Below are 14,178 nucleotides of genomic sequence, written 5' to 3'. Positions count from 1 at the left end.
ACTGCTCACCTTCAAGTAGAAATTTCCTTCAGAATACGGGAGTCAACGTTATATGGACTGGCCGTCAAGGTCTCCCGACCTCAATCCCATCGAACACGTCTTGGAAGCTCTTGGCAGAAGTCTGCACACTCTCCAGAACCAACCACATAATTTGCAAGATCTGGGCACCATTTTGCAGCAACAATGGCGTCGTCTTCCCAATCATGTGTTCACAAGCATTACGAGGTCCATGCGGAGGCGTTGTGTGGCAGTTGTCAACACACATGGTGGCCATACTCGCTACTGAACTTGTGTGCCATCAGATTCTCGTGCTTGGGATAACTTTTAAAAATGGGAAGTTTTTAATTTGACTCAGTATATTTTAATTTGTGGGAAAGGTTTCAAGCCGCAGAGGTCTACAAGCACAGATATGGCTACTGGTCCCGCTTGGCTAGGCCTAGTGCCCTCGCAAAATTGTTTCAAAATTTATATCTCCAAAGTTGCCAAAACTTATAAAATGCCTTAGCTACGTCACAGCTAGACACTGATTTTAAGTATATTAGACTGTTCTTTTGATAATGATAGCAATTATCTCTGGAGTTTATCCAGATTCCCGATGGTTAATTCAGACTCGATTGCCGAATGACAAGGGCGACGCCATGTTTGTATATAAACACTGAAAGTAGTCCCTACTTGATCTTTGATATTTGCATCTCTGTCTGCATATGACCCCAACTGATATCGTTTTTATCCGTTGCCTTTATCTTGCCGAGAAACCTACTCATCATATGATAAAAAATTATATCACGCCAATTTCCAGATTGGATTTGCTCAAAGGTGCTATTGCATGAGTCAGATAATCAAAGAGAGAGTACAGTGAGTGTTGTATGACTGACTTAGTAGTGTCGAGAAGGGACAGTTTGATGTTCTGATTACTCCACACAGACAGCAGATGTGCGTATTTTTCTTGTGACAAAGCATTCGACGAGTTTTCAACAGTCTGGGGGGACTGGGATAGTATTCCACGAGCTATACAAGGATGCTAAAGACTGCTAAATAAGGGTAACAGTCTCCCGCGTTCATCTTATCAGATGTAGTGTCTCGTTCGGGGGCCGGGTATCAAAGGTGTCAGGGCTGTCACATATATTCGTGTTAGCGTAAATCGTACTAACTGTACTTTCTGTTTCTTTCTGATGTTCCTTTCAGTAATAATCCTGCATCGCCTTCACACAATTGGGGCAGTATAGATGTGGTAGCATTCCCTGGCAGTTGTTTACGAGTCGAAATTGAAGCGCCCCCTCAAAAATCGACTGGCTCCCATCTTTTTTGCACGTCACTCAAATTCACGCTAAACAAATGAAAAGTTTCGATTATATACACATCTGTTGACGAACCTACTTTTAACGTATATATAATGCAGGATCTCATGAACAGGATAGACTGCTTAGCCGTCGTCACGAAGCCAGGTTGATGTTCCAAAACAAGGTAGGGTATATCATATGATGTATATTTGTCAATTCACTTTCCACTGTGTATACTTTCAACTTCATATTGTAAGAAATCAGGTACTGCTGCAGTATGTAAAGCGCCGTAATCTATGTTTTAACTGCTCTGTTAAAAGTCCAAAAGTTAACAGTAAACTAAAAAGCTAAAAGTAACTGGGAATACAAAGTCACTGTGTTTCTATGTTGGTTTGGCGTCAAAAGTAAAAATCTTTTCCCTGTTAAAGCGCCATGAAATCTCGCACAAACGTTAGACATTTCGCTATAATAATGAGTGGAATCATTTCGTAAGGAGACAGTGTTTATTAAAGTCTTACTTGCTGTACAATCGTGACTTCAAACGTTTTTATGTTTTTATTTCACATAAAAAGTGTCTAAAGTCTATTCATAAAATACACCAAGAATAGTGATTACGACGCCTTGATTTACAACGTTTATAGCCTCATTTTCCATACATTGGGGACTTCAAACGGATATGTCAATAAATAGAAGACGAAGCCATTGTACAGTAAAATACACTGAAATACACACACCGCTCGTCACGGAAGCCCATTTCTGGTGTTCCCCACGGTGATATTGCTGGAATATTGCTAAAAGCGGCATAAAACCAAGCTCACTCACTCATACACACACAGGTGCGCGAACACACGAATGCACGCATACACAGTGAATAATTATAATCAAGATTAAATTAGTGGAGTAAGATTAACACTGTTTCAATTGGCTAGCGCTTTCAGGTCTTACCAGTTATGCCCAGTTACAATTTTCAAGTAATCAGTAATGCTTTCAAAACGTTTTATTGCAGACATATGGAGGACATTTTCGATATTGGCACATCAGTGACAAAAATGATGTCCAATTCCCCATTTTGACTTGTACCATATGTTCCTATGTTTTTTCGGGTGAACAATAATTGACTTATATAATTATAACTATTTAGGAATTATTTATCCAAATTGATTGTTTTGGTCGAAAGCTGGTCAGACATTAGTGTCCAAAGCTAGTGAAGCTAAGTTATAAACTGTGAAATATTTCTCCAAAGGTATTGTTTGACCTGCAGATTAAACGGAATATTTATGGAACACAGATCTTGGATCCTAATTAACAGGTGTTTCTCAAACTTGTTTTAGCTAAGTTTTCTAAATTTGTTTCGGAGTTGGTTGAAAGGATGCAAACGTTGCAGTGTTAGGGGAATGTGGTCGTTATGGTATTGATATGTTCACTAGATGTGTGAGATATCTGTTTTAAACTCCTCAGTATGTCTCGAGGAAGATATAGCAGACGGTGTTACGATATGTTAGTTGAACTATATGCAGTCGGGAGAAAACATGGGTTTCAAATATCAAGAATATAACTTTTTCTCAGTCTTCGTTCAAAATATTTCCCATTTTTCAATGTCCATACTTATGTTAACCCAAGGTACACTTTGCTAACAATGCTGCAGTCCTCCGATGTATGCTTTCTTAAACATTTAGCAGATTACATTTAAGATGCCATCAGTCTCTATCTTCACATTTGTACATAATTGCACTCGTGTTCGAGATACTATCATTGTATTAATTGTACGTTGGGCTGAAAATGATGATGATACATACTTAAAAATACCATTCCTTGTCGTCACTGTGATAGTGTTCAATTCTCTACATATTTTTACCCGCCAAGACATAAGTAAGTATCATATTTCATTATAACATATTTTCTTTTTTTTCACATTTTTGTGCAAAGACACTGTGCAATGCGAATTTCCCTTAGGATAATAAAGTCTTATCTTATCTGATGTCTCTTTGTCTTTATGTGAAACCATAGGAAAAATACACCATGGCCAGTGTCAGGCAATGACCATGTTCCCAGGCATGGGCGTTAACTGACTATAAAAGTCCAATTTCCATCCTTGTCGAATTAGGGGATAATGTTACATCTCGAGCTTGATCGAAATCCGAACGGTACGACTCGTCAATGTTTTTTATCCTTCTTACTGGTAGGCAACTTCGACGTGACTCTTATGTTCACGGCGTGACTCTAATGTTCATATTATTCTTATCACAACTTGTGTTAACTGACCGTCACCCGCCATTACCCGTCTCACGTCTCACGTATGCAGTCGCATCGTCATGTACGAGTTCAAGATTGTTCATATCAACCAGGTCTGTGTATTATCGGGAAATAGCGAGTTTAGGATAATTACTGTAGTTAATAAGTATCCCTTTCTATGTGGTTATATGTTTGTAATCAGGTAATAATTCACCTTTTCGTTGATAACGTCATCATGCTGTTTTCAAATAGACCGCTTCTTCCTCTTTATGAATCTGAACAGAGTTTATTATCGTATCCTTCACTTGACTCAACGAAGACGGCATTGCCTAAAAGTCAGGTCGGGTCGGGCCAAGACGGGCCAAAGTGTTATTGGCTAATTACATCATTGGCGGCGATCATACCTACATATTATTGATGCAACATACACACATGACATTACTGAACAGCCACCAACAAAAACGGGCACCATAATTAAGTATTTCGGAGTAAATCACTTGAAAACCAGTGTTGTTGGTAAGCGTCGCTGGTCTAGGTAAAATCGTTAAACGAAATAAGATTTGAAACGTACCAAATACTTCTAGCTATCGAGATACAAATTTTCATCTGTCGGCGTAGCGTTTATATTTATAGGAACGTACTATATCTAAATAAATACCACTTTATAATGTCACTGTTCTTCGTATATAAAGCAGACACGTTGATTAAAGTAGACCTCTGCTCCTCATACTCTCAACAGTCTCACAAATGTTCGGTCTGACTCGGACCGGGCTGTCAAAATCAACTTAAACCTCACAGATGTAACATGAAATGGATTCACACCTATAGATTAGTATTATATCTAAACAAATAAATACCACTTTATAGCGTCTTAGATCGCGGTATTTAGAGAAAACAAGGTTCTCAAAGTGAAGCCATTTCCTCTCTACATTCTAAACATAGTCTCTATGAGAAGTGATTGGCTTGTGTCGGGTCCGACTTGGCCCGGGCTGTCAAAATCAACTTTAAACACACAGATGTATCATCAAATGTGTTTACATCTGAAGCTTAGTATTGTATCTACCTATATACAGCTTTATAATGTCACAGTACAGTGTTTACATCTATAGATCGGTGTAATATCTACCTATATACCACTTTATAATGCCATAGTGTATCGCATTTAAAGAAAACTGCACCGTTAAAGTGAAACTCTTTTACTGTATTTTCTTAAGAAAATCTCTGTCAGAAGTGTTTGTTCCGACTTGGCCCGGGCTTTCAAATGAAAAATGTCAAAATTTGGGGGTGCATTTTGTTCACTCAAGTGTGAAACACATAAAAAAGTTATCTTTAAAATACCAACCCATTTGAAGGTTGCTGAAGGCATCTGGAAGGTTTCCGAAAGGTTTCCAGAAGGTATCCGGATGCAAATTTTCTTCATGTCTTGTTTCTGGTTAATGTTACCCTGTGCATTACCGATAGCTGTTGTAATATTCTGTGTTATATTAGTTGTAAATATCCTCCTCAAACTGAGATATGTGGGCATGCATTGTTCACAAGGTGTTTCGTGACATGGGTACAAATGTGTGAAGCTTATTGCTGGTGTCCGCCACCATGATATTGTTGCAATATTGCTCAAAGTGGCAAAACAGCATTCTCACTCAGAAAAAAATGGAAAGTCATTGGCTATGTGCTTTGGCATTTGGCCCTTGTGAGATTAAAATATTAGTTTGGAACGGTATCAGTACTTATTATATCGGGACAGTGTAGTTTCATGGGAATATGAAACAGAATTCCGTTCTCCCAAATTGGTGCATAAGACTAATGGCATCCATAGAAAACACCTAAATAAAGTACAGAAAAAATATCAATGTCATTTGTCTACTAAGGTGGAACTACAACTTTTGTTAAGTGAGCTGTATTTATAGTAGGAAAACATTCAGGGCATTAGGGCATTTAATATTTGTTCAGCACCTATGTTATGGCTGATCAGTATTATATTTCTTTATGCTAATGAAGCAAAACAAATAATGTTTTTGGAAAAAATTCTTATTGATTGATTATATGGCATTTCATTGGTACATATCACAATGAAATTTGATCAAGCAAGAAGAGGAGCTAGCATAAAGTAACCAGTGGTGTTTGCAAGGCCTTACAGAACAGACGCTTCAATGCCATTTTCTAAATAAACAAATTAGTCAAATCTCAGAAGAATTTCATTGAAGAAGAATATCTAAAGTCAATTATGTTTCTGCAGTAAACCACAAAAGTCATTCAGATTTGTATAGTCAGCATCAGTGTACACAACCTGGACATAGTCACAGTGCTTTGGCATAAATTCATTCAGACTTCATTAGTGTCATAATAAAACCACCTACAATAACACTGATGTGGCATAATTCATTCAGAATCATCACTTTCTGAGGTGAATCTGTTGGTTGTTATCGTGAGGATTGTTCATCATCCGGCGAGTCCCTTGTCTGAATTGTGTGAGCAAGATCTTCTTAAATGTAGCTGGTGTCAGACTGTGAAATCCAGGTACCTGAAACAATTCATAACATCTTTAGAAACTTGTCAGTCAAAAATTATGAAACACACACATATTTACAAATGTTTAAAGTTGTTTTCTCGAACAGTGAGGTATTGACAATTTATCTTGCAACTGATATTTAACCAATCTTTGAACATGTAAATAAGCCATTGCAAACAGAAAAGTGTTCTGAAAATACAAAAATGTATCCGGTCTTCTAAAACAATAACATAAGCGCCGCAAGGTTCATCTGAATTTTGCTTGAATGTTTGCATTACATCAAAATGTAAGGAAAGGTAAACAGGACAATGCAAAACTAAGTTACATAGGTTCTTATACATAAAAACAGAACTATTCATAATAATCAAAACACATGTCATGTAAGTGATCTCAAAATACAACATAATGAGCGAGTGAGTTGGTATAGTTTCATGCAGTTTGTTAGCAATATTCCAGCTATGGGCTTCACACATCGTACCCATGTGGTGAATTGAACCCGGGTTTCAGAGACTGTTTTACCCACTAGGCTACCCTAGCACACCAAATACAAAAGAAAGTACATTAGGAATTCAGACAATAGATATTCTCTCAAAATTCATTACTTCATTAATGGAAGCTATATTGAAATTCAAATTTTGACAAATTAGGATGAGACTGTAGAGGTATTTATCTATGTTATTATGGATATTTAATATCTACCGTTAATTGGTAGTCCATCTTAGACAGTGATAAGAAATTCAACTGAAAAGTACAACCTGAACCATCAACTAAAAACTATGTATATTACATTAAAGGGGCCGGTCATGTATTACCGGTGTGTTCTCATTCATTTTTGACACTACCCTCCCTGAAAGAAAATGCAAAGCACTTTATATTTTATTGTCCATTTTGTCAAAAGCCTCCCCTAGAGACTCTCACTTTTTGGGGTGACCCTCCCTGTTTGTTCTGATCTGAATTAAAAAATTCATGACTCATTATCATATTTTATCATTTATCCTATCTTTTTTGAAAATTTTCTTAATGAAGATAACAATAACATGCAAATCTGCCAAAATATTGGTTTGGCAAAATTTAAATTAATCATAATTACTGTTATAAAGTTTTGGATCCATCGTCTGTTTCTAAGTACAGTGAAACCCAACTTTGACTTGTGTGGCATTATTGAATCTACCCAATGTTCTTTATGCATTGATATGCATCTGCACAGAGTGTTCAAAGTCCTTGTCTGACACATAGTGTGCTGCAAGGGAGACATCAGTTTGTGTCCAGCCAAACTGTCTGATAATCTCAAGGGCTGCCTTGGTAGCATCAAGGGATGTAGCTAATCCTAAATAAACATAATATCTCTTCTACAGAACACATGATCAAAGCCTGCCCCACCTTTGATGTTTATTACTTTGCTACTCTAAAAACAGCTAATTAGCAAAATTAACTCAATGTCAACTCATTGTGGACTAGGGATTAACAGGGCAATTAGTGCTGGTGGGTATTAGCACTTGCAATTGTCTGTTAATTACTTAATTGAGTAGTGATGGCTTAGTCAGTTGTGCATTTACAACCACGCTGACTGCTATTCAACATATCAAGTCAGTTTACATGACATCTATTCCAAATCTCAAAATTCCCAAATTCTATATAAGCAGCCCCTAAAACCCCCTCTTAGTCATCTAAGGCGTCGCGATTCGCTGTGCAGAGATGCGTCCCTTGGGCACGCCAGAAACCTATGATTGTGGGTTCGAATCTCGCTTCGCCTAAATTATGTTTCTAGGTTTGTCAGCACCATACCTGTGCTCGTGGGTTTCACCGAAGTGGTAAACGTCTGAGACCTGCATCTTCAGGCTTTCCTCCCAAAATAAGCTGACACGCCGTGATATAACTGGAATACTGTTAAAAGCGGCGTTAAAACCCAACTCACTCACTCACTCACTCACTCACGCTGTGGGGTGTTGTGACTTAATTTGACGGGTGTGTGATTACACGCCATTTTGTGTACTGGTAGCTGAAGGCTCAGCAGAAAATCTCCCGTAGTGCTTCTTCGGCTGCAATGAAAAGAAGCCGTGTTTAAACATTGATCATCATACACATTATAAAGCACACAAATGGCGGGGCTCTTGCTAATATGTTAAATAAGATTGCAAGATGCAATAAGGTGTGTTAGCACTTACCGTTCCTTCTTTTCTTCATCACTGATGTAGAAGCGTTCTAGTAGTTCAAAAGCCTCATGCAGCTTCACTATTTCGATGTTGAAGTCGTTAAGATGGAAGTACAGGTGTCTAAAAAGCTCCCAGTTGATATACATCTCTTCTGCGAGATAGCATAGGAATCTGTGTGCGACTGGATACATGAAGGTGCGGTTGAGGAAGCAGATTGCTGCAGATTGCATTGTATGGTGGTAAGCTGAACGGTATTATCACATAGACCGGTATTGATTTATATAGATTGTTTCGATACGGTTTTATGCAATATAGCTAGATTTACGCGGTGTGGTTGCATAGAATACGACTCTATAATTTTGTACTGCGTTAAACTTTGTGACACCCACCAGGTGAGAGGAAGTGAAAGGTGCCAGGTAATTAAATTAGCCGCGTGCACTGTTAAACTGTGCGAGACTGGACATTATGGGCCTAGATGTAAGTACATAATTACCGTATGTGTTTGGAGAATGACACTGACATGGTAAACCCTTCTGTTAACATATGCTAAATCAAAAACCGTTGATGGGTTTATGTACATAGGTATATACTAATTTGTTAGCGGTTGTTTCTGTTTAATACTACTGGGGTGCCACGTTTAGGGATTAGTGGAGATCAAAAGATAATTGGGGTGGCATATTAATGGATTAGTGAAAATTAAAAGATAACAAAATCAGCAATTGGTAGTTTGATAAATCACTTTTTAATGAGGCAGATGTACAGGGTGATGGGTTACGTAAAAGTTAGCTGTAGTGGTAACCTAGCTACTTGCCTGATTATGACATCGTGCTTTGTTAACAGTTTAGTTACTGATCCCATAAACTCGCAACTAAGTGACTGATATAGAAGATTTAACGTGCGCCTGGCCAGACCATTTAGTGTATTCCGAAAAGGGTGAAAGTGGTGTGTGCAACCCAAGAGGGGGCTTTTAGGGGTTGCTTATATTGAAGTTTTGGAATTTTTAAATTTGGAATAAATGCAGAGGTGGGTGTAGGAGGGAACTAAAGGAGCCGGGTGAGGTGGGTGTTTGTATGTTTATTGGATTTTGGATTGGTAGATTAATTAGTTTTTAGATGCGCTTAATTAGGTCTGTTTTGATTAGGAATACGTCTTGGGCCTTGAAGTTTTCTAGGTTTTTTTTAGGGTTTAGTATTTCATCTAGAGTAGGAACCTTCTTTAGATTGAGGGTGGTTTGTAGTGTGGTTCTGTTTGTTTGGTAGTGGGTGCAGTGGATGAGTGCGTGTTCTGTGGTCTCGGGTTGTTTGCAGTGGGGGCAGTTGCCTTTGGTGTGCCTTTTAGTTTTTTTTAGGTGGTTATTTAGGTTAGTGTGTCCTGTTTGGAGTTTTGTAATTAATCTGACAATTTTTGTTTAGGGGTGTAGGATTTTAGGTTTGGCTAGTGGTTTTCTGAGCACTTTTTTGATTTGGCTATTAGAGTTTTGATATTGATTATGCCATTTTTTGATTATGTTTTGTTTGTTTACACTTTTAATTTCTGATTTTGAGATGGGTAGGTTTAGGCTTATGTCTGGTATTTTGAGAGATAATTTAGCTGCTTTATCGGCGCTTTCGTTGCCGTAAATTCCTACGTTGGCGGGGATCCACAAGAAGGTTATTTGTTTGCCTGCTTTTGTTGGGTCGTTGGAGCTTTTAAGTATTTGGTTTATTAATTTAGGTCGTTTTTTGGTATTTTTGTTTTGGAGGGCTTGTAGTCCACTAAGGGAGTCGGTGAGAATTAGGATTTTATTGTTGTTTTTAGATTGTTGGTTATGCAGGGCTGAGGCCATGCCCATACGTTCTGCCGTGAATATAGATTGGTTGTTTGGGAGTCGGTAAGATTATGTGGATATAACTGGTTGTGTGGTGGACTCCGAAGCCTGTGTGGTTGGAGATCGGGTCTGAAGATCCGTCAGTGTATATGTGACACCAATTTGGCCAATTTTCGTGTATGTATGCAAGTGTGGTGGTTTTAGCTATGTTTGGGTCGGTTTGTTTATTTATTTGGTTTGCTAGCGTTGTGTCTATTTTGGGTATTTTGAGTTTAGAATATATTTGATTTTTTGCAGTTTTGTTTAAGATTTTGAGTTTGGTGTTCATTGAGGTAGTTAGTTATTCTTTGTGATATTGGGGTGAGTATGGGGTGTTTGCGAGCTAGAGCTTGGTTTCTTGGGCTAATGTTTTGTTTAGGCTAAACTCGCGCCCGGGATCTACTTGAAATAGATTTGGCTATTTTAGTGGTCCGCGTTTATATATGTGGCTCAGTGCATTAGCTACTTCTGTTGAATCTTTCGAGGTTAATGGCTCAGCCTCCTTGTAGCCACTAGCCACATCCACTACTGTTAAAGTGTATTTTGCATCTTACCTTATCATGGGGAAGAAACAAGAGGTCAGCCTGATGAACTTCATTCGTTGTAAAAATATCAAACTTCTTCCTCGGTATATAACGTGGTGCCGGTAAGTATATTTGCCACATCGCTTGTTTCTTTAACCGATCCTTGGCCACATCTTTAGATACCTTAGCCGCAGTGGCTAATTTTTGTATTGCTCCTATACCTTTCCAATATCCTGGTGGGCGATAGTTAATTTTATTCATTATTAATTAATATTCATGTTTCTTTTAATACGACTCATGACGATCGTTGAATCGCATCAGCATTTTCCCTCTGTAGTAGCAGTATAGGTATATAAATCTGGCTCCAGTGGGGTTGCGGCAGAATCACCATTACCTATACTACTTATCGTCGAAATTGCTATGAAAAATACTTTTCCATGAAAACAGACCATCACTGGCCACTGACAAACATGGGAGCAGTATTAGAATAAGAAAAAATAATTATACACAGTATGACGTGATGATGTGTAAGCATACAGAAAACCTAGATAGGTAAACCTGCACAACTTACTTTAAATACGATGTACTGTGACATTATAAAGCTGTATATAGGTAGATACAATACTAAGCTTCAGATGCATTTAAAGTTGATTTTGACAGCCAAGCCCAAGTCGGACCCACTACAAGTCAATCACTTCTGATAGAGACTATGTTGAGAATGTAGAGGGAAAAGGACTTTGAGCACCTTGTTTTCTTTAACTACCCCAATATGAGACAATAAATTGGTATATAGGTTGATAAATACTAGTCTTTAGATATGAAGAATGTTAAGTAACTTAAGAAGTGCTAGGACAGTTATTAACACGTGTTGATTTGGCCCGGGCTGTCAAAATCAACTTTTAACAGATAGATGTATCATCAATGTAGAGGGAAAAGGGCTTCACTTTGAGCAGCTAGTTTTCTTTACATACTGCCTTCTGAGACTCTATAAAGTGGTATATAGGTAGATATATATTATATTATTTTCTCTTGGAACATCTATAAGATGTACAGCTACATGTACATGTATTTACCAAAAGAAAGAATCTACATTTTTACTTCAATAAATAAACATTCTCTCATTGAACATCTCCAACAGGTTTGTCCATGTTGAGAGATCCACTGAAATGGTTAGTTCACTTGTTACATTTATACAGAACAGAACGATCTCTGTGATTAAATAGCTTGCGTGTGGTTTGTTTGGAAGCATAAATCAACTAACAAACCCCTATCATGTAATTATATTTTCCTGAATAACACGTTGTTTGCATGTAAAATAAATGTCCCTGTTCACCTATGTAGAAAGTCAATAAGTGAAATAAAACTGAGTAACAGACTGTGTATTATAGATCCATAGAAATACGATTGCATAGATGATCAATTCAGAATACAACAGGTGTAAAGTGTGGCTAATTGAAATGTATCTCGATGACTAAATGAAATATGTTTCGCAGGTAATAATCAATAAACAATGTGACAAGAACAAGTGAAGGATTGGCAACAGCTGATTGAGTTGATTTTTAGTTTTGCGAAAAAAGTCCGTGGTTTCTGTGGATGAAACTAAGTTTGACAAGGTTACAAATGATCCCTTTCTTTGTCTCCATTTGGCATTCCTCATCCTGTATTGAGGAGAATTGTTTACAGTTAAGTAAAATTCTAATTAAGATTTCTTAAAGCTGTCACGGTGGCAAATTCAAACTTCGATATCATGCTACACAGTTCTATCGTAAAGTCAGATTGGGACCGAATCCGAGCTCGAGATGGCGCTTTGTATTTTTATCTCGAATTTGAAATAAGCTGCGAAATTTATATGCTTTGTTTGTTTGTTTTGTTGTTTAACGTCTCACTCAGCAATATGCCAGCTATATGACGCAGGTCATGCAAAAAAAATCAAGTCTGGACCTGACAATCCGGTGATTGACACCACGAGCATTAATCCACACAATTGAGATAAGATGACATGCATCCAATCAACCAAGTCAGCCTGACAACCAACACGATCCCATTAGTCGCCTCTAACGACAAACATAGTCACCATTTAATATAAGCGTTGGTTGCTGAAGATCTGTTCTAACCCTGATCTTCACAGGTCCAAATCTATATGTATTCTTGTGGTCAGGCGGTCGTGATCGGAAAGTAGGTTCGAGAGTTCGGTACACAGATTAGTGGTAAATATCTCTCATGTTGTGACTGATAGGGACTTTGTCATGTTTTGAAGAAATGTCATCACTGTCAGGCTTTTGATTGTAAACATAGCGTAATCTTTACCTCGAACATGCTACTTGTGGTCACAAAATATATGCTTTACTGCATTTCTTCTGATTTTCGTATCAATAACATTACAATGTTTCTAAAGGTTACAGACTCCAAGGATTCATTAAAGTGCATTTTAAGCACCTGAAATTGACAACTCACACTCACTCACCTAACGATTTATACTAAAAATAGATACGAGATTTGAATGACTGACAAATACGTACTTTCTTGTGTTCTCATACATAAAACAGCAGTGAAAACATGATCTAACATGGCTTACTGTGGAAATGTGTGTAGGATTGTAAACTGTCCGTATTATTCCAAATTGCATGCATACACATGTACATGTCTTTATTTGGTTTTGTGTCTCTACCCGCTAACATATGTGGCAAGATACACCTTCCAGGATAGTGGACGATGAAGACACTGACGTAAATTTCTACAACATGTCGAAAAATTCCCAAACAGACAGAATCATATGCTTTCTTAAAGTCAATCCAGCACATTGTTGTTGTCGTTGTCGTTTTTGTCGTCTACGTCACCATTATCCTCCAAGGATAGTGGACGGTATGGACACTGACGTAAACGACACCAAACTAGGCATACATGTAAAAAGGATTTGGAATATTTGGAAATGTGTGCATTTTAATTAATACAAACACTATTTTAAGCCCCAGGAAACGGGATTTTTCTTGCCATGAATAGCGAGTATAACAACTTGGGAAGCTAGCTTGACATTTCGTATACGTAAGTACAGTCCTCATACTGTCTTTGCCTTGTTTCTCCCGATTCTCATTAGTTTCAAAAGAAACAGATAAATGAGTCATAAAAGGATTTCATTGGATTTATCAAAAAGGACCTATCGGGTTTGTTCACTTGGATACGTCTGACTCTGTATGTGGGCGTATTCTAAAGAATTTTATATGTAATTATCATTTTCCATGACGCCCTCTACATATTCTGCGTCGTACCATTGATGGTCTCGGAGTCAAAACCAAAAAGGCGATAGGCGATGACGGTAACAAGAGGATCGAACCATGCCTTAGATACTTTGTTTGTGTCAAGTTGAACACCCACTTTGATACAAAATCACACATTGACGTTTTCGAGTGGGAAGTGACTGGTTCTGGGTCGATTTGAAATGGCACTTCGCTTGGTTGACACCATCCAGCACCATCAACAAAATAAACATTAACATTGATATTCGGTACTACATCAATGGGTCATTTAGGATATATTGAATGACTTGTTTTCAGTCTTGACATGCTTCACAAGAGGATCTTCAGATAAATACATATGTGCAATAGTGCACGATAAAATTCAATCATGAAAGGCCTCC

The 14,178-nt window shown here is 37.8% G+C and overlaps 1 protein-coding gene across 1 annotated transcript in view; it reads left to right on the top strand.

Annotated features, from left to right (window-relative positions):
- Positions 1 to 1,437: 1,437 nt before the first annotated feature.
- LOC139447257 (uncharacterized) overlaps positions 1,438 to 14,178 on the top strand; it is a 29,431-nt gene continuing 16,690 nt past the window's right edge. Inside the window, exon 1 of the mRNA XM_071228524.1 lies at positions 1,438 to 1,464. Within this exon, the coding sequence (XP_071084625.1) occupies positions 1,450 to 1,464 (15 nt within the window). The 5' untranslated portion in view covers positions 1,438 to 1,449. The remainder of the gene's footprint in view (positions 1,465 to 14,178) is intronic.

The sequence above is a fragment of the Haliotis cracherodii genome, unplaced genomic scaffold (assembly GCF_022045235.1).
Source record: "Haliotis cracherodii isolate W230 unplaced genomic scaffold, xgHalCrac1.p SCAF_7, whole genome shotgun sequence".
In the NCBI taxonomy this organism is placed as follows: domain Eukaryota; kingdom Metazoa; phylum Mollusca; class Gastropoda; order Lepetellida; family Haliotidae; genus Haliotis; species Haliotis cracherodii.
The sequence above is the reverse complement of the archived record's forward strand: the minus strand, read 5'-3'. Positions and strand labels throughout refer to the sequence as shown.